This window comes from Phaenicophaeus curvirostris, chromosome 2 (assembly GCF_032191515.1).
Source record: "Phaenicophaeus curvirostris isolate KB17595 chromosome 2, BPBGC_Pcur_1.0, whole genome shotgun sequence".
Lineage (NCBI taxonomy): Eukaryota > Metazoa > Chordata > Aves > Cuculiformes > Cuculidae > Phaenicophaeus > Phaenicophaeus curvirostris.
Window position 1 is genome coordinate 118413316 of NC_091393.1, and position 21170 is coordinate 118434485.

At 46.8% G+C, this 21170-nt stretch overlaps 1 protein-coding gene across 2 annotated transcripts in view; it reads right to left on the reverse strand.

The window, feature by feature from the left end:
- ELP3 (elongator acetyltransferase complex subunit 3) overlaps positions 1-21170 on the reverse strand; it is a 117711-nt gene that overhangs the window by 66439 nt on the left and 30102 nt on the right. For both annotated transcript variants that reach the window (XR_011336834.1, XM_069850670.1), the window contains exons 8-9: positions 9882-10043; positions 3296-3422 (exon numbers count right to left, since the gene is read on the reverse strand). Coding sequence is in view for 1 of the 2 variants with exons in the window: in XM_069850670.1 (XP_069706771.1) it covers positions 3296-3422; positions 9882-10043 (289 nt within the window). In the remaining variant the exon portion in view is untranslated. The remainder of the gene's footprint in view (positions 1-3295; positions 3423-9881; positions 10044-21170) is intronic.

Here is a 21170-nt window from a genome sequence, read left to right on the forward strand (position 1 = left end):
AGCTTCAAACTATTCCCCCTTGTCGTATCTCTGCACTCTCTGATCAAAAGCCCCTCCCCAGCTTTCCTGGAGCCCCTTTCAGAACTGGGAGGCTGCTGTAAGATCTCCCCACAGCCTTCTCTTCTCCAGGCTGAACAACCACAACTCTCTCAGCCTGTGCTCATACCAGAGGTGCTCCAGCCCTTGGATCATCTTTGTGGCCTTCTCTGGAATTGCTTCAACAGATCCATGACCTTCCTGTGCTGAGGACTCCAGAGCTGGATGCAGGGCTCCAGGCGGGGGCTCACCAGAGCAGAGCAGAGGGCCAGAATCCCCTCCCTTGACCTACTGGTCCCACTGCTTTGGATGCAGCCTAGGACACTCTTGGTTTCCTGGGCTGTAAGCATCCAATGCTGGCTCATGTTGAGCTTCTCATCCTCCCACCACAAGTTCTTCTCCTCAGGGCTGCTGCCAATCCATTCTCTGCCCCGCCTGGATTTGTGTTGTAACCTGAAAAATGTGCTGGATGAAAGCAGGGAAAAACAACTTTGTAACCACTGGTGTAAAAGAAGATACATATTATGAAGGACTACCTAATAAACTCACTCCTATCAATAAATTAAGGTTTTGGGTCATTGTTAATAACCGCTCCAGGAAAACAGTTGCTAGAGACACAGAGAATTTCAAAAACCTGGATATGCTTCCAAAAGAGTAACTGATGGGCATCCTGGACGGTGGACGGAGGTGACAAGTAACGCTTTGAAATCAATAGGTCATAAGGGACAGAAGCAATGTTACTCTTGGAACTGTAATTACCTGTTCAACTTGAAGAAGCACCCAGTATTTTTAGTATGCAGTCAGCACAATCAGCAAGCTATTACCTTCCCAGGAGAACTCCCTGTATTTAATATATCAACTAGTAATGAAGGCAAGGTGCTCAGACCTTCTAAAGTCATCTGGTTCCTTTTACATAGAATCATAGAATGTCCTGAGCTGGAAGGGACCCACAAAGATCATTGAGTCGAGCTCCTGTCCCTGTACAAGACAACTTCAACATTTAGACTATGAGTCTGAGGGTGTTGGCCAAATGCTTCCGGAATATTGTCTGGCTTGGTGCCACGATTGCTTCCCTGGGGAGCTGTTCCAATGCTCCACTACCCTGCGAGTGAGGAACCTGTTCCTGATATCCAACCTAATCCTCCCCTGGCACATCTTCCTGCCATTCTCTCAGGTCCTGTCATTGGTCGCCAAAGAGAAGAGTGCCTGCTCCTCCTCCCCGCTTTGTGAGGAAGCAGTAGAGCACAATGAGGTCTCCCCTCAGCCTCCTCTTCTCCACACCAAACAAGCCCAGGTCGCCCAGCCGCTCCTCATAACATCTGTTCTCCAGACCCTTCCCCAGCTCTGTTCCCCTGCTCTGGACGTGCTCCAGCCCCTCAAGGTCTTTCTTGGACTGAGGGGACCAAAACTGAACCCAGGACTTGAGCTGCAGACTCATCAGAGCCAAGTGCAAAGGGGCAACCCTTCCCTGCTCCTGCTGGCCACCCCATGGCTGATCCAAGCCAGGGTGCTGTTGGCCTTCTTGGCCACCTGGGCCACTGCTGGGTCACGTTTAGCTGCTGTCGACCAGCACCCCCAGGGCCTTTTCTGCTGGGCAGCTTTCCAGCCACTCTACCTCAAGCCTGGAGTGCTGCATGGGGTTGTTGTGATACAAGTGCAGGACATATTTATCTAGCTGACAAGAAGAGAAGAAGGAATTGCTGTGTGGTGAACACTTCTGTGATGTTCACCAGTGCAGGGCTTAGGGAAAACCCCAGAGGGTTCTTCCCCTCTATCCTCTCCTGCTTAAGACAAAAGATCTTTTAATAATAAGTTATAAAGCATTTATGACACGGTGAGAAAGGCAGAGGAGAAGGTAAAGGAAGAGGAGAGCTGTCTCTTCTTTACCATTCCATCTTGAAACACGTCACTGTGCTCCACCACCTCTCCACTGCCATTCCCTACAGCTCCACTTTCGGAATCACACAGCGCTCACTAAGCTGGGCATCACCTCTGCAGCTGCCTCTTTCACACAAGTCTTTTCTTGTGTGCTGTCCAGTCTCGGATCACATCGGGGTCTTCTCTAACACAGACAATTTTGATTCCTTCCTCTCCTCTGTCGTACTACCTTCTCTTTAAAACAACACAGGTATAATTCTTATCCATGTTGATGTGATCCATCACCTCTTGCCCACCAGCCCGCCTCTTCAACTCCTATTTCTCTTCCTCTCTCTGCAACCACATTACTACTTGAGGGCTTCATCCTCCACATTGATTACTCATCCTCCAACTCCTTACCTTTATGTTCTCTGACATCAAATCTTAACTTCATCTGCGAACCCCGCTTTAAGTTTCTGAGCTCATTAACAGGGCTATCACTTGAGCTGGTTTTCGCTCCGTCACCCTCCTTGTATTCCTGAATTCCCTCTCTGAAAGTATCACCTGGTTTTCTTATTCCCCTGCTCAGCACTTCCCTTCATGGGTGCCCTCAATCCACTCTCTGCCCTGCCTGTGTCTGTGCCTGGGATTGCTCTGACCCAGATGCAGGACCTTGCACTTGGTCTTGTTGAACTTCATGAGGTTCGCATACGCCCATCTCTCCAGGTCCTGTTGGATGCCATCCCCTCCCTCCAGTGTGTCAACTGCTCCACACAGTTTGATGTTGGCAAACTTACTTAGGGTGCCCTCAATCCCACTGTCCACGTCTGCGACAAAGATATTAAATATCACCAGTCCCAGTAGCGACCCTTGAGGAACGCCACTCGACGAAGTGGCTCATTCTCCACTCTTTACCATTTGCTCTTTATTTCTCATTTCCATTTCTCTAGAAATAATTTAGTATTTTCTTCCACATCACTGATAAAGAGACTGAACAGCACTGAGTCAAGAACAGAGATGCTCTAATACACCAATACACTTTTCTTTGCAATTAATTACCTGCGAGATAGCATGCTTTTAACTTTGAATCACGTACTGTTCTAAATCCGAAGAAAGAAAACCACCTTAGAAAAAAGTAAGAGCCCTGGGTAATACTGGAAGAGCTATATTCCACAGAGACCCGAGTGACTCAGTCTTTCATGAGGCAAGGACATAATTTTCTGGATGAAGTAGTTCAACAAATCTTTCTCACTCTCCACCCTCAAAAATGAATTTTGAATTCTTTGTCCTTAAGAAACAATTCTGGCCTTGAATGGAACCAATAGCTGAGCTAAGAGAGGCAGCATTAAATGGAAAAGCTGGAACAAACCATAAACTCCCAGTTGTTTTAAGTCATACTCACAACAAACTGGTCCATGTCCCTTTCGAGGCCCACGTTGGGTAGATCTGGCATCATGTGTGCCACCACTTTAAACCCAGCATCCTTGGCTAAGTGGAAGGACTCGCATACAGCCTTCACGGTGTGACCTCTGAGAAGACAGAAGAGAGAAAAAGGCATATATTTTGATATATCTAATTGAGATGATTATCCAGGTTTAGACTGGATACCAGGAAAGATGTCTTTATTGAAAGAGTGGGGAAGCATTGGAAGAGGCTGCTCAGGGCAGTGGTGGAGTCACCAGCCCTGGAGGGATTCAACAAATGCGTAGCTGTGGCACTTGAGGACACAGAATCCTGTAATTGTTTGGTTGGAAAAGAGATCATTGAGTCCAACCGTCCCTGTCCACTACTAAACCAGATCCCTGAGCATCTCATCCTTTAAACCCCTCCAGGGATGGGGACTCCACCATTACCCTCGGCAGCCTCTGCCAGTCCCTGAGAACCCTTTTAGTGAAGAAATTATTCTCAATACCCAATCTAAACCTCTCCTGGCACAACTTGAGGCCATTCGCTCTCGTCCTATTGCCTTTCACTTGGGAAAAGAGACCAACCCCCACCTTGCCAGAACCTCCTGTCACACAGTTATAGACAGTGATGAGGTCTCCCCTCAGCTTCTTCTCCAGGCTAAACAACCCTAGGTCTTGTTCTCCAAGACGTGGTTTAGTAGGCACAGTGGTGTTGGGTTGGTGGTTGGACTGGATGATCTTAGAGGTCTTTTCCAAGAGAAGTGTTGAGTTTTATTGCCAGTTTTACCACCACTCAGGTCTTGGAACGCAGCTGCTAATAAAGCAAACTGCATTAGGGACAAAAAGTAGTCCAGTTTGCTAGTTGTAGAGCAGGCAAACCCTACCGAGGCTAAAGTTATCCAAACCACAGCCTGGGGGACCTTTGAAAGCTGCTGAAATTCAGTTTGTAAAGCAATGAGGCAAGTTGATGCCACAGTGAAAAAGGGGTTCTCAGGCACTGGCAGAGGCTACCCCGGGAGGTGGTTGAGTCACCATCCCTGAAAGGTGGTAAATAAGTAGATGTAGGGCTGGATCAATGGTTGGACTCAATCATCTAAAAGGTCTTTTCCAACCAAAACCATTCTATGGTTCTAGGATGGCCGTGTATAATCAAAATGAAGCATAACCAGAAACAAAAGGAACAGAAGAACAAAAGAAGTATGGGGGTTACACAAAACCAGCTAGCTTGAAAATGATCCTGCAACATACTCGCCCAACTCTCGAGCGCTCCCTTTAAAGGAACACAAACTCTTCTCAACTGCTGAGAGGAGTCAAACCTCCAAGACACGGGCTGGATTGGACTTTTGAAGGATTTCATGTTCTCCACTGTCATCAAATCAGATGAACTCAGGCTTGCTCTGCAGGAGCTCTGTGAGAGTGAGACCACAAATGACTGCAGGAACGAAGGGCAACTCTCACATAACTCATTAGCCTCAGGCAAACTGTTCTTTCTCCCTTCTTCTCCATGGTTCAGGAGCTGCCTTCTGCCTCCACAACAGCAGTCTCTATCACTATAAACAGCTACTAGGTCTTCATCACATATGACAAGTCTTCACACAAAGTCCTTGCTCCTGCTGATCCCCAGCTGGGAGGGCTCTTCCACTGCTGGCTGATGTTTCTGGACATTTCTATTCGCTCAGCATCTGCTGCTGTCCGTCCTTCCTCTCCAGTCCTCCTGTTTTCTTCTCAGTTCACTCCATCTTTTGGAATTCCTTGGCAACAGATCAGCTCAGCAGGTGACTAACGTGGAAAGATGGATTTGACAGATGAGCCACTCAGTGGATGAGGAATTAGCTGGATGGTCGCATTCAAAGTCTTGCTCAATGTTCAAGTGGAGACACGTGATGAGTGGTGTTCATCAGGGATCGGTATTGGTCGACTGTTTAACATCTTTGCCACAGATAGGGATGGGTGGAGTTGAGGGCACCCTCAGCAAGTCTGCCAATGAAGGGACATCCAGAGGATGGAGCCCTGCGTTCAGTTCTAGAGCCCTCAACATAAAGTCATGGACCTGCTGGAGTGGGCCCAGAGGAGACCACGAAGATGATCATGGGGCTGGAGCACCCCTTTCTGAGGACAGCCTGAGAGAGTTGGGCTTGTTCAGCCTGGAGAAGAGAAGGACCTTGTGCTTGGCCTTGCTGAACCTCATGAGGCTCTCACAGCCCCACTTCTCCAGCCTGTCCATGTCCCTCTGGATGACATCCTGTCCTTCTGGTGTGACAACTGCACCACTCAGCTTGCTGTCATCTGCCAACTTGTTGAGGGTGCACTTGATCTCGCTGTCATCAACGAAAAAATAAAACAACACTGGTCCCAGTACAAACCTCTGAGGGACACCACATGTCATGGATCTTCACCTGGATATTGCGCCAAATCTGACCACTAGCTTCCCTTCAGCTTCTACTTCCTTTCACCTCAAATCTTTTGATGGTGGAACTGCAAAACCCCTCTTAGCTTCACTCAACTCCAATTTTCCTTGAGTTCTGTCTGTCGCAGCAGAGCTGGTGCCGTAAGCCATTCCAGGCTGTTTCTCATGATGGGCTTAGACATCTGCTAACAAACTCTTGCTTCCCTGCTGATGAATCAGAAGAATGAAGCAGTCCGTTACTGACTGGATACCACCCCAAAGTCATTCCATATAGAATTGTATCTTTAAAGGGTTTTGGTGCTTTCCAAAGCTCCTTGCAGAATTCCTAAAAGGCTTTGCCGCAGGCACGGGGCAAATGCAGGCTGTTCACTCCAACATCTCCAACTTTATAGAACAATGAATCGGAATGCAGTTCTCGAGAAGAATGATTCAAGTTTCTCTTCCTTATGAAATGACCTCATTTTGCTTCTGTTCTGCTTTGTGGGGGATGTGTTTTGGCTTTAAACTTTTAATATTTTGCTTGTAGCAAAATGTCAGATTACAACCAATTAGGCAAACTGTTTGGAAATTACTTTCTATTATGTTCCATAAGTCATTAGTGAGGTTTCTGAGTGCTTTTGGTGGCTGTGAGGCAGAAAAATATTCAAGAACAGATCTAAGGCATCAAATAATCAAGTTATTGATGCAGCTCAAATTCCACTTCTAATAAGAAAATAATTTTTATTTATGAAGCAAGTCACCATTTCCTTCCCTCGGGCTACTCGAGGTCTTGAATGATACTGTCCTTGAACAGACTCAGAACAACACCAAAATGCTGCTGAAAGAAATCATAAATAAAACTATACTCATAAAACTACGTGTGCAGATTTAACGGAGGCAGAATCATAGAACCATAGAATCATAGAATGGTTTAGGTTGGAAGGGACCTTGAAGACCATCCAGTTCCAACCCCCTGCCATGGGCAGGGTCACCTCCCACTGGATCAGGTTGCTCAAAGCCCCATCCAACCTGGCCTTGAACACCTCCAGGGATGGGGCAGCCACCACTTCTCTGGGCAACCTGGGCCAGAGACTCACACCCTCACAGGAAAACATTTCTTCCTAAGATCTCATTTCAGTCACGAGCACAAGAAAGACATGGAACTGTTGGAATGGACCCAGAGGAGGTCACAAAGATGATCCAATGGCTGGAGCACCTCTGCTATGAGGACAGGCAGCGAGAGTTGGGCGTGTTCAGCCTGGAGAAGAGAAGGCTGTGAGAAGACCTTAGAGCAGCCTTCTAGTACTGAAAGTGACTTCAAGAATGCTGGGGAGGGGCTTTTTACAAGAGCCTATAGTGACAGGACAAGGGGGAATAGCATCAAATTGGAAGGGGGAAGATTTAGATTAGACATTAGGAAGAAATTCTTCATGATGAGGTTGAGGAAGCACTGGAACAGGTTGCCCACGGGGGTTGTGGATGCTCAAAGGTCTTTTCCAACCAAGCGATTCTATGATTCTATGACACTCTGTGCTGCTGTGCCCCAGCAACACTGCAGCTAAACCCGCAGCAGGAAACTCATTTTGGATTCTGCATGTAAGTCTCTAAAAGAAAAGTGTCCAAAATTTTCAGTTGTGCACTACTGCCTTTAAGGTAGGTATTAACAAAAATGTGCTTTGCTTATTGAACCATAATCTCTCTGTCATTATGTATGATTACGGTTATTAAACATCTTTGGTCGGTGACTGGAATACGCAATAAGAACCAAGGGAAGTTGTACCAGTGTCAGAAATGAAAACACAAGAGAAAAATAATTTCTTTCTAAATCTCCAAAGAATTAATAGGCTTGTGATTAAAAAAACCAAGAGACTGGCTTCCTTGCCTGTGAGGGCTGAGACGAACAATGTTTTGAGTGCTCTCCTATGTAGGATAACAGTTCTTTTAGCCAATATGGCAAGGAATAAACCACAGGTCTCTTCTGAATTTGTTTTGTAATCCCCAGAGATACCGAGTGCCCAGAATGATTATGGTTAATCAATCAGCAGGTGGTGTTCCTGGCTATGCCTCATCCACTGCCATTTGCCAATGTCATCTCTCCTCTCCAAGTCTCAGCAGAAAAAAGGACCTGGTGTGGAAATACACTGTTTGCTGCTGAGGTGCCTCCAACCTCCACATTGTATCTAAGGTACCTCCAATAGATCATATTGCATTGTATCTACTCAACTCTGTAGATCATTAATTATGTAGGGCAAGACTCATAGAACGGTTTGGGTTGGAAGGCACATTGAAGCCCAGCCAGTTCCAACTCCCTGCCATGGGCAGGGACACCTCCCACTGCATCAGGTTGCTCCAAGCCCCATCCAACCTGGCCTTGAACACCTGCAGGGGTGGGGCAGCATCCACAGTCTCCCTGGGAAATCGGGGCTAGTGTCACACCACTCACAGGAAAACTTTTCTTCCGAACGTCTAACCTAAACCTTCCTCCTTCCAATTTAAAGCCATTCCCCATCATCTGATCACTACAGGCCCTCAGAAAAAGCCCTTCCCCAGCTTTCTTGGAGCCCCTTCAGGTACTGGAAGGCCACTATAAGGTCTCCCCAGAGCCTTCTCTCCTGCTCCAGACTGAACAACCCCAACTCTCTTAGCCTGTCATTGGATGGGAGATGTTTCAGCCCTCAGATTATCTTTGTGGCTTCCTTTGGGAAGGAACTTCCAACAGTTCCATATCCTTGTTATGTTTTGGATGCCAGAACTGAACAGAGGACTCCAGGTGGGGTCTCACCAGAGCAGAGCAGAGGGGCAGAATCCCCGCCCTGGCCCTGCTGATCCCACTGCTTTGGATGCAGCCCAGCACACGGTTTGGCTTTCTGGGCTGTGAGCGTCCATTGCCGGCTCATGTTGAGCTTCTCATCCCCCAGCGCCCCAAGTCCTCCTCTTGGCAGCTCTCAATCACATCATCCTCCAGCCTGTATTGAAACCACAGATTCCCTCTGCTCACATGTTCTACTTCACACATCTGCATTTATTTATGAAGCAATAAAAAACAAGAGATGTACACAGAGGAAAAGAATAAGTGTTTAAAATGGAACATCAAAATTCCATCTCTCAAGCCACAGGCCACACAAGAACACAAAGAAATTCATGAAGCCCCTGCAGTTGTGTTTTTGCACAGACACAGGCGTCACAAGCAAGGAGATGAGCTTAATGTTAAGTGGGTGTTCTAATCCGCACAGGTGCAGCCCCACCTTGAGCACTGGGTGCAGTTTTGGGCACTACAGTATACAATGGATCTAAAGCTACTGGAAAGTGTCTACAGGAGGCCACAAATTTGGGGAAGGGTTTAGAGGGGAAGTCATATCAGGAGCTGTTGAAGTCACTTGGTCTGTTCAGCCCAGAGGAGAGGAGACAGAGGGGAGACCTCATTGTGCTCTACAACTTCCTCACAAAGCGGGGAGGAGGAGCAGGTGCTGAGCTCTCCTCTCTGGTGACCAATGACAGGACCTGAGGTAACGGCAGGAAGATCACAGAATCATAGAATTACCAGGTTGGAAAACACTCACTGGATCATCGAGTCCAACCATTCCCATCAATCACTAAACCATGTCCCTCAGCGCCTCATCCACCTGTCCTTTCAAACACCTCCAGGGAAGGTGACTCAACCATCCCCCTGGGCAGCCTCTGCCAGTGCCTAATGACCCTTTCCAGGAAAAATTTTTTCCTGATGTCCAGCCTGAACCTCCCCTGGCAGAGCATAAGGCCATTCCCCCTTATCCTGTCCTCTGTCACTTGGGAGAAGAGGCCAGTTCCCTCCTCTCTATAACCTCCTTTCAGGTAGCTGTAGAGAGCAAAGATGTGCCAGAGGAGAGTTAGGTTGGATATTAGGAACAGGTTCTTCACTTACAGGTTCTTCACTTAGAGGGCGGTGGAGCACTGGAACAGCTCCCCAGGGAAGTAGTCATGGTCCCAAGCCAGAAAATATTCCAGAAGCATTTGGCCAATGCCCTCAGACACATGGTCTAAATGTTGGGGTTGTCCTGTGCAAGGACGGGAGCTGGGCTCGATGATCTTTGTGGATCCCTTCCAACTCAGGACATTCCATGATTCTATGATTCTAGGTCCAGATGCACTACTCAAGTATTCCAGAAAGCATACAGTGACCAGTCACATTCAGCTTTGCAGAGAAGCCTTCTTCTCACCTGTTGGTGTCCCTGGCCACGTCCTCATATACGCTCTGCACTCCGATCTCCAGCCTCGTGCAGCCGTAGGATAACATGTCGCTTAAATGTCGTTTCAGGCAGTAATCCGGTCTGGTCTCTATCGTTATCCCGATACACTTTGTCAGGCTTCGTTCTGAATACCTGCAAGAAGAACCATCCTCTGTTAAAACTGTGAAGGTGTCACAAGTAACTTTAGAAGAGTTTCCAGCACCTTATAGGTGAGGGTTTCTATGTCACTGTTAGAATTAAAATTCAGGTTAAAACCCTTAAATACCCCAGCAGCAAGGGTGCCCTCAACCTCACTGCAATGCATGCATGAAACAAGACACAAATATGCATATAAATGCAAGTCTGGGGTTTGCTTTGTATGAAAAAGAACTGGACTGTGGCAGCCTTGCAGGGTTTCTTTAAACAACCCTGGTTTGGAAAAGGCTCCCAGACAAGACTGAGCCCTTGGTACTCATCGTATGGAAATGCAGCCTGGGCAAAAAAGAGGTCAGAGCGGACAATGACAACCATGTTTGGTTTTGCAGATAAACCAGAGGCAGGCTGCGTCTTTGCTCCCATTAAAACAGTGCAAATAATACAGGTGAAAACCACATGAGGTTCAGCAAGGCCCTGTGCCTGGATCAGGGCAACCCTCAGTATCGATACAGGCTGCGGGATGAAGAGATGGAGAGCAGTCCTGCAGATGACCTTAGGGGGTGGGTGGATCAGAAGCTCAACATGGGCCAGCAACGTGTGCTTGCAGCTCAGAAAACTAAACCATGTCCTGGGCTGCATCCAAAGCAGTGTGATCAGCAGGGCCAGGGAGGGGATTCTGCCCCTCTGCTCTGCTCTAGTAAGATCCCACCTGGAGCCCTGCGTCCAGTTCTAGAGTCCTCAGTACAGGAAGGATGTGGACCTGTTGGAGCAGGTCCAGGGGAGGCCACAGAAACGATCAAAAGCCTGGAACACCTCCCCTGTGAAGAGTAGAGTTGGGGTTGTTCAGCCTGGAGAAGAAAAGACTGTGAGGAGACCTGACTGCGTGCTTCCAGTACTTAGTGGAGGCTGATAAAAAAGATGGGGAAAATCTTTCCAGCAAGGTCTGTCACAATAGGACAAAGGGGAATGGTTTTAAACTAAAATAGAAGTTTAGAAGTTTAGACTAGATCTTAGGAAGACATATTTTCGCTGAGGGTGCTGAGGCACTGGCTCAGGTTGCCCAGAGAAGCGGTTGATGCCCCATGCCTGGAAAAATTCAAGGTCAGGTTGGATGGGACTCTGAGCAACCTGATGTAGTTGAATATGTCCTTCCTTCTGCAAGGGGGTTGGACTGGATTATCCTTCATTGTCCCTTCCATGGTCCCTTCCCTCATTCTATGATTCTGTGACTTCACATTTGGGAGAGTTGGGTACAGCCAGTACATTTTTATTTGATTCATAGAATCACAGAATGGTTTCGGTTGGAAAAGACTTTTAAGATCATGGAGTCCAATCCTCAATTCAGCCCTGCGATATGATCTAACAACGCTGTTAGACCATATCCCCAGGTATGACACCTACTCGTCTTTTAAACACCTCCAGGGATGGGGACTCAATCACCTCCCTGGGCAGCCTCTGCCAGTTCTTGACAACCCTTTCAGTAAAGATTCCTCCTAACAACCAACCTAAATCTCACCTGGTGCATCTTGAGGCCACATCTCCCTGTCCTGTCACTGACTACCGGGGAGAAGAGACCAACCCCCACTTCACTACAGCCTCCTTTTATGTAGTTTTAGAGACTGATGAGGTCTTTTCTCAGTTTCCTTTTCTCCAGAATAAATGACCCCAGCTCCCTCAGCCACTCCTCATAAGGCTTGTGCTCTAAAATCTTCCCCGTGGTGTGCAGACAAACTGGGACAAGATCCAGCTACGTTTTCACAAGGAAACGTACAAGACTCAATGAAAAATCCACAAATCACCTCTCTTTGTGGGCATGCAGCACACTCTGGACTTCATTGAAGTCTAATGATGAAACAAAACTCATTGTTAACCTTTTCAGCCCTTCTCTCCCATTTATCAGTGTATGTCTAATGGAGAATAATTAAGCCAGCTAGTAGAAAATCCTCTACTGATGACAAATGTAAGTTACTGACTGAGAAAGTAGAACAACAGAAAAAAGGAATATGAAGCCATCTTGAACAAAAGCTAACACAAGGAAAGCATCAATTAAGATAATCTCCAATACCACCAGCAAGGATAACATTCCTTTCCATGCAGGAATCCTTTCACTGGACCATTAGCAGTGGACAAGTATGGTTGGACTCAATGATCTCAACGGTCTTTTCCAATCAAGCGATTCTATGATTCTCTGATCCTTCCTGCAGGAGATGGTGGTTGTATAAGAGGACTGCAGCACAGAAGGGAAGATTTACAGCAGGAAGAAAGAAACATCATCTTTAAGAACCATCTGAAACTGCAGAGACTCTGGATAATTCCCAAACCAGGATTAACAGCCACTGTTTGAGAGTAATATTGGTCTCTTTAACGGTCTCAAATGACGAAGATCTCAGTATTAATACTAAATATTGCTGAAAAGAGGACACCTTGAGTAAGAGAGAGACGTTATGCTGACACCTGAAAGAATACTGCAGACGAGAATCCCAAGGATGACTAACTTCTGCTCTTGATGAGCTGTTCTATGAAGATTCATCATCCAATTTCCAGCTCTGGAGAGATGGAAGCTTCTGACTCAAAATAAAGGTCCAGAGCTTACCTTAGAGCAAGGCATAGATCCAATGTAACAAAAAAAACCCCCACAAACCACCACCAAAAACCAAAAATCCACACTCAACTTCCCCCGAAAAAGCAAAAACCCATGATGGCTTGGAATTACAAGCAAAAATGTTAACTTCCACCAAACCATTAAAGCCTAAGATACACAGGGCTGCAAAGACTGTCCAAGCACTGCAGCACCTCCCACACGAGGACAGAATGAGGGAGTTGGCCCTGTTCAGTATGGAGAAGAGAAAGCTCCAGGGAGACCTTAGAGCAGCCTCCCAGCACTGAAAGGGGCTCCAGGAAAGTTGGGGAGGGGCTCTTGATCAGGGAGTGCAGGGATAGGATGAGGGGGACAATTTGAAGCTGAAAGACGGGAGATTGAGATGAGATCTTAGGCAGAAATGTTTTCCTGGGAGGGTGGGGAGGCCCTGGCCCAGGTTGCCCAGAGAAGTGGTGGTTGCCCCGTCCCTGGAGGTGTTCAAGGCCAGGTTGGATGGGGCTTGGCGCAACCTGATCCAGTGGGAGGTGTCCCTGCCCATGGCAGGGCGGTGGAACTGGATGGGCTTCAATGTGCCTTCCAACCCAAACCTTTCTATGATTTTGTTGTACGTATAAAGACCAAGATATCTGTGAGAGACTGGAACAGCTGTCAAAACGAGCATCTTAAAAAACAAACAACAACCCCAACTGAAAACATGGAAAACATTTCAGAGTTTTTGGCTCACTAATCTGACAGCCTCACCAAACAATTGTTTATCACATCAAGGAAAACACTGCCAACATGCGATTCGTTAACATCAGCTTGAAACCTGCTCATTTTTAGAGACGTGATTTGCAAGAATTAAAGAAAGAAATTTTAGCTAAAGGTCAGGGAGGTGGGAAGTCAGCAGAGAACTCATCAATCATGGGAGAGGGTTCAAGGTCACATTAAGGCTAGAAATTCTGAACGGAGACAAAAAAATAATCACAGCCCCCTCCCAAGCAAATTTATGGCTGAAATTTAAAATGCTGAACATGACAAACACCAACAGATCCTAAACTCTAACATCTACGAGGGCACCAAGGGGATTTCAGTACGGTGGAATGGCTGGTAAAACTGTCTTGCCCAACTCCTGTCATTTTATGGAAGGAGTTTTCAAGTAGTACCCATAAAAGCTGTACCAGTCATCATTATGCAGCACAAAGTAAAGTTAAACTATGTTAGATTTTTAATTGGTTTATAATAAATGTGTCAGTGTTTAACATCCAGTTTCATCATTTCCCTGTGTGCGCGCAGCACCCCCCTCAGTCATCGTGTATCAAGGTGTCAAGTTTTGTACATCGTTCATTAAGTGCATAAACTTACTCCACTTCTGTACCCTTTCTTAACCCTGTCTCCAGTTTTAAAGCATTCTTCTCATTGCCTTTGACACCAAAAACAGCCACAGAACTTTGCAGACACACCAGTACTATATCCAGATGGAACATGATTTGCCTATTCCTATCCAATTTTCCACTACTTATACAGTCAAGGGCAATTTGGCTGCTGAATCAGATGGAAAGCTCATGATAACACGACTTAACTCCTAAATATTTTCTCGACATTTCACTGCTGCTCAGAATAGAATCCTGCACCATTCCTAGAAAAATAGCTTTGCATTTTCCCATAATGAAGTACACATCTTGCTTGTATACAGCTTGCTATGGAACACAGATTTACCCCTTCTTTGCCCATCTCCAATCACAACAGCTCCTACCAGCTCTTGGAAATTGCAATTTTAACAAGAGTATTAAACACAAGGCCTGGAGGCAAAACCAACTGAATCCTATTAGAAACCATGCAGGTCAATGATGATAATTTTCTGCTATGCTTGGTCTAAAAACAATGTAATGGGTGGCACGTTCTTCCAGTCTCTTTAAATGTTAAAATATTCACTTTACTAAGTCAATTGGGGAATGAGAAGCTCAAGATGAGCCACACAATGGGTGCTCACAGCCCAGAAAGCCAATGGTGTCTTGGGTTGTATCCAAAGCTGTGGGACCAACCAGGCAAGGGAAGGGATTCTGCCCCTCTGCTCCACTCTCACCTGGAGTCCTGCATCCAGTTCTGGAGCCCGCAGCACAGGATGGATGTGTATCTGTTGGAGCAAGTCCAGAGGAGGACAGGGAGATAATCCAAGGGCTGAAAAATCTCCCATCGGAGGTCAGGCTGAGAGAGTTTTGGTTGTTCAGTTTGGAGAAGACTCTGGGGAGACCTTACAGCAGCCTCCCAGTTCTGAAAGGAGCTCCAAGAAAGCTGGGAGGGGCTCTTGATCAGGGACTGCAGGGACAGGATGAGGGGGAAAGGTTTTCAACTGGAAGAGGGGAGATTTAGGTGATATCTTAGGAAGAAATATTTTCCTGTGAGGGTGGTGAGGCACTGGCCCGCGTTACCCAGAGAACTGGCAGCTGCCCCATCCCTGGAGGTGTTCAAGGCCTGGTTGGATCTCCCCTCTTTCTGCTGAAAACCATTCCCGCTTGTCCTGTCACTGCACTCCCTAATAGTTCACCTGATTTACAGGTTCCTTCTGTTGTTAATATTTATGACGTGCATTTCTTCCGTAACGTGAGAGTTGAGATGGATCTTATCATACAATCATGAAGGTTGGAAAAGACCTCTAAGCTCATCAAGTCCAGCTGTCAGCCTCACCCCACTGTGCCTACCAAACTATGTCCCCAACTGCCATGGCCACATGTGTTTTGAATCCCTCCAGGGATGGAAACTCCACCACTGCCCCGGGCAGCCTCTGTCAGTGCTTCGCCGCTCTGTCAGTAAAGAAAATTCTCTTCACATCCAATCTAAACTTCCCCTTGTCCTAACGTTACATGGGAGAAGAGACCAGCACCCATCTCACCACAACCTCCTTTCAAGGAGTTGAACAGAGCAATGAGGTCTCCCCTCGAGCTTCTCTTCTCCAGGCTAAACAAACTCAGTTCGCTCAGCTGCTCTCTTTTCCAGCAGCAACAAACACCTTACAGTATCTCTCCTCCTTCTCTGAACAGTCTTACTTCTTATTTGTAATACAGGTAATTTGTAATAATAACCTCACATCATCAAAAGAACAATCAGAAATCACGACAAGTGGATCGCACAAGATGACAGCTGGGCAATTTCAATAATAGCCCGATTGCAGAGGTGAATTAGGCAAATAAAACAGAAGCTAAGCCACACAAATGAAAGAAATGAGATACAGAGGAACCTTAAAATGTATGCAGACGTAGCTATTGTTAAGCCAGTTCTTTTCAGCACGATTACAGGCCTGTCTGGAAGAGGAAGAAGCAAAGGAGAAATTATTAATTTTAATAATTAGAGAAAATTTGACTGAGTTTTCAGAGAAAACTGGTACATTTGAAGGGCTGCTCAGTCAGGATCTGCCTCTAAAATAAGCTCGTTTTTTTGGATCAAAAAGGCAACTCCCTGTCCACCAAACACAGCAGCCTGACACAGGGTCAAAGGCACTTTCTCATTTAAGAGAAAACACAGCCAGCACAGTCCTGGCATGGATCTACTCACTCTCAATTAAACTTTGGTCTACAGACAAAAGTCTCATCATCTCAGTGACTCGAACATCAGAGACTCGGTTATTTTCAGTTCATACCACAGCAGCCTCCAAACTCTCTCGCTGGGATCAGAACGGCAGGATGCCAGGCAGCACAGGAAGACTCGCCTAAACCCAACAAGCTCGGGAAAGATCCTGGTACTGAAAGAGCCGCAGTTTCAGTACACGATGGCAGATAATGTGACTGAGAGCAGTCCTGAGGAGGACTTGGAGGTGCGGGTAGATGAGAAGCAAAACATGAGCCAGCAACGGGCGCTCGCAGCCCAGAAACCAACCGTGTCCTCGGCTGCATCAAAAGAAGCGTGGCCAGCAGAGAGAGGGAGGGGACTCTTTGCCTCTACTCTGCTCTCATGAGACTCCACCTGGAGCCCTGTGTCCAGTTGTAGAATCCCCAACATACGAAGGATATGGAACTGTTGGAACAGGTTCAATGTAGGACACAAAGATGATCTGAGGGCTGGAGCACCTCCCATCCGAGGACAGCCTGAGAGAGTTGAGGTTGTTCAGCCCGGAAAAGAGAAGGCTGCAGGGAGACCTTCTTGCAGCCTCCCAGTACTGAAAGGGGCTCCAGAAAAGCTGGGGAGGGGCTCTTGATCAGAGAGAGCTGGGATAGGATGAGGGGGATCGGTTTTCAGCTGAACAAGGAGAGATTTTGATGAAATCTTGGGAAGAAATTGTTTCCTGTGAGGGTGGAGAGGCCCTGGCCCAGGCTGCCCCATCCCTGGAGATGTTCAAGGCCAGACTGGATGAGACTGTGACCAACCTGATGCAGTGGGAGGTGTCCCTCCCTATGGCAGGGGGAGCAGAACTGGACAGGCTTTAAGATTTCTTCCAGCTCAAACCGTTTTGTGAGTCTATGATAGCACACAAGTATCCTATGTACCGCGTTCTCACCTAATACTGAAATGACCTGCTCCTCCTTGATCTCTAACAGCTCTGCTTTATCCAACAGCAATCTCTGAAACAGAGCCAGCAATAATTAATTTAATATCTACAATTTCCTGCTGGTAAACAAAACAGGTGGCACCTTACTCATCTGAAACCTTTTTAAAGTGGTGTGTTTGACGACTGCCCAGAGCAGGTACTTGTGAATGCTAAAATGACAGTTATTTGCATTTATAGCACTGCATTTTATTACACTTCAGCATTTTCTCTATCACCACCACCAGTACAACAGCCTGTGTTGCTTTCTTAGCACCAGCAGTTTCCCAAGGTTCCATTTTTAATATTGAAAAAATTACCGTTACTTAAAACACAGTCATTTCTTGAATCACAGAATCATGGAATGGTTTGGGTCAGAAGGGACCTTAAAGCCCATCCCGTTCCAACCCCCCTGCCATGGGCAGGGACACCTCCCACTGGATCAGGGTGCTCAAAGCCCCATCCAACCCAGCCTTGAACACCTCCAGGGATGGGGCAGCCACCACTGCTCTGGGCAACTAGGGCCAGGGCCTCATGCCCTCAGCATGAAGAATTTCTTCTTAAAATCTAAATCTTCCCCCTTCCAATTTAAAGCCATTCCCCCTGATCCTTCCTCCACAGGCCCTTATAAAAAGTCCCTCCCCAGCTTTCCTGAACTCTCTTCAGATACTGGGAACCTTCTCTTCTCCAGAATGAACAAGCCCAACTCTCTCAGCCTGTCCTCATAGCAGAGGTGATCCAGTCCTTGGATCATATTTGTGGCCTCCTCTGGACACATTCCAACACATCCAGGTCCTTCTTATGTTGAGGCCTCCAGAACTGGATGCAGGACTCCAGGTGGGGTCTCACAAGAGCGGAGAAGAGGGGCAGAATGCCCTCCCTCACCCTGCTGGTCCCACTGCTTTGGATGCAGCCCAGGACGTCGTTTGGCTTTCTGGGTTGTGATTGCCCACTGACGGCTCACACTGAGCTCCTCACCCACCAGCACCCAAGTCCTTCTCCTCAGGAATTCTCCCAGTCACGTCACCCCACAGCCTGCACTGAAACCGCAGATCGGCCTGACACAGGTGTGGGACCTTGCACTTGGCCTTGTTGAACCTCATGACTAAACCATAGTTCTCCAGTTTTGATTAAGTAACAGTATTTATACCTGCTGAAAGATGAGCGAGAACAAACCCTTTCTTTAATGAAATACCACTAACAGACTCTTCATATGTAATTATCCTCCCTCCTGGTGTGTCAGAAATCTAGGATAGGAACTTTGTTCAAAACAGAATCAGTTCTGAAGCAAAAACACCCCAGGAACTTACCCATCTCCTCTCCCTTTAATTTGTTTATCAAGTTGTAACCACACAGAATGGACCTGACATCTGAAACCCTCCAAAGAGAAAGCTCAGCACGAGCAGAAGCAGCACAGTTATGTTAACACACTTCAGGCCTCATCAAAGTCGGGCTATTTGCATGGGCTAATTAAATGCCTGGCTGTAACGACAAGGAGGTAATGACAAGAGGGAAGGGGGGGCTCTTTGGTTTATTTTAACATCATTCACAGCTTTCAGAGAGCGACAGCGAGGACCTCTGGTCAAGGAGGCTGCGGCTTTGCTGGAGGGACCCTGTTGCTCTCGACAGCCGTATACGAGCACTGCCCTGCTCTCACCACACTGGGCTAATAAATGCACAACTATTTCAAAAGCCATAATCACTGCCTGTTCTCCAGGGCCATCCGAGTGGGCCCCGAAAGCTTTGTCTTAGCTCAGGAAGCAAAAGGACACAGAACGGAGAACCCCGTCAGGACCTTCTGACACTGCAGGCTGATTTGCTAAGCTCCCATCCATCACGTTCAAGACAAGAGCAATACAGATAATGGGGTTTTCAGCAACAAATTATTAGCCAGCTGTGACTGAAAATGCCAGGATGAATAAGCATATGAGAGAGTGAAAGATTTCAAACAAGGCAAACACATACGTGTCGCTCAAACAGGAGCAGAGTGCAACGTCCTTTGTACCTGCCTGTGTCAAAACTGAAGGTTTAAGGGAAAAAAGCTGAAACAAGGAAAAACAGGCACGAGAGCGTTTATCTCCTCCTCCCTTATGTTTGGCCTCAGCCTTTCTCAAACCCTCCCAGGGAGCATAGTCAAATTGAAGTCTTGGAGACTGAAGTCTTCATGATTCCCCAAAAACAGCAGCAGCAACACAAGCTATCAGCTTCTGAGGCTTAGGGAGACCCGAGTCATAGAATGGTTTGGGTTGGAAGAGACATTGAAGCCCACCCAGTTCCAACCCCCAGCCATGGGCAGGGACACCTCCCACAGGATCAGGTTGCTCAAAGCCCCGTCCAACCTGACCTTGAACACCTCCAGGGATGGAGCAGCCACCACTTCTCTGGGCAACCTGGGCCAGGGCCTCCCCACCCTCACAGCAAAACATTTCTTCCTGAGATCTCATCTCAAATCTCCCCTCTTCCAGTTTCATTCCCCTTTGTCCTATCCCTGCAAGGCCAAAGGTCTGTTTAACTCCCATATTCCACCCACTCATGGCTGCTGCAGATGTGTAGATGAGAGCAATGAGAGTAGGACAAGCTGCACTGCTATCTTCCTTGATAACTCTCATAGTTGCCAATTATTTCCTCTTCAGGGACTCCCTGAGCCAGCATCCACGTCTTTAGCAGCAGTAGGTGTCTACGGGATCTTGCAGCTCTCTGTGGGTACCGCCCCTATCAAAGCCTTTGGCCACCTCTCAGCCTGACCATGTACTGCACAAAGAAGTGTTTCATTCCCATTCCAGCCAAAAGACCTTGTTCTTGTGCTGTCAGAGAAAATCAACGTTCATCCTTTTTTTTGCCTTCTATACGCTGCTCAGGATTTCAAAGATCTCTATGACTTCACTCAGAGATTCTTCCCTGGTTCCAGGGTATCATTTTCTTTCCTCCCTCATTTTTAAAAAGCAGAACTGAACATTAGTTCAAGCTGTGAAGGTGCGGCTGAATTACGTGGCAGCACAACAATATTTACTGGTTTGCGCTCTATTCCCCTCATTATAATTCCTCACACTGAGCTGGTCTTTTAACTAACACCAAGCACCAACCCCACGTTTCCAAGTTATCAATGGTAACTTTCAATCTTGTTTCTGAGTGGCTTCAGCCAACTTGGAGCTCGTTGTTCTGCTATAAAAGAAGAAAAACTCTAATACAGATTGCTCTGTGTCTACACTAATTTTCACCAGCTCCTTTACCACCCGCTCAGTGAGGTGAAGATCACCTATTCCAGTACAGATTCCTCTGGGACATCACTAATGTGTGGTGTAATGTTCTGAGGCAAAAGTCCTATAAAGAGTGGCTGAGGGCCCCGAGGCTGTTTAGCCTGGAGAAGAGGAGGTTGAGTGGAGAACTCCTCACTCTCCACAACTCCCTGAAAGAAGACTGGAATGACGTAGGTGCTGGTTTCTTCTCCCAAGTATCAGAAGCTTGAAGGCACTATGAAGCTCTAGACTTGCTTAAAGCAGTTAACATTTCCCATGCGAAACAGCAGCTCCTCTCCTCTTCAAGAACCGAGAATAGTTTACAAGTAATTACATGCCCTCCCAGGCTACCAAACCCACACAGGTCACTTCTAAATGGGGAAAAAAGCTCACATGTGAGATATGGTTTAGCAATGGACAGCTACAGTTGGACTTGATGGTATCAAAGGTCTTTTCCAACCAAGCAATTCTCTGATTCTATAAGGGTTATCTACCCCAACAGTATTATTTTCAAAATCATTTGTTGGTTTATGATGCAGAAGAAAGAAATATGCTCAGCACAATTAGAAAAGATTGGAGACACTATCACCTATACAGTTTTAGAAAGGGTCAAATGCATTTCTCAATAACATTTTGGGAATTTCTGCTCAGTAATCAGCGACACACACGAAGTAGAGTTCTACTTTTTCCTTTAAGCACCAGTTCTGTGCAGTGCAGTGCCCTTAACCCCCACAGTAATTGAAGGGGAGAAAAGGTGAAGGCTGGAGGCTGTTTCGGTTAATATTTGGTCA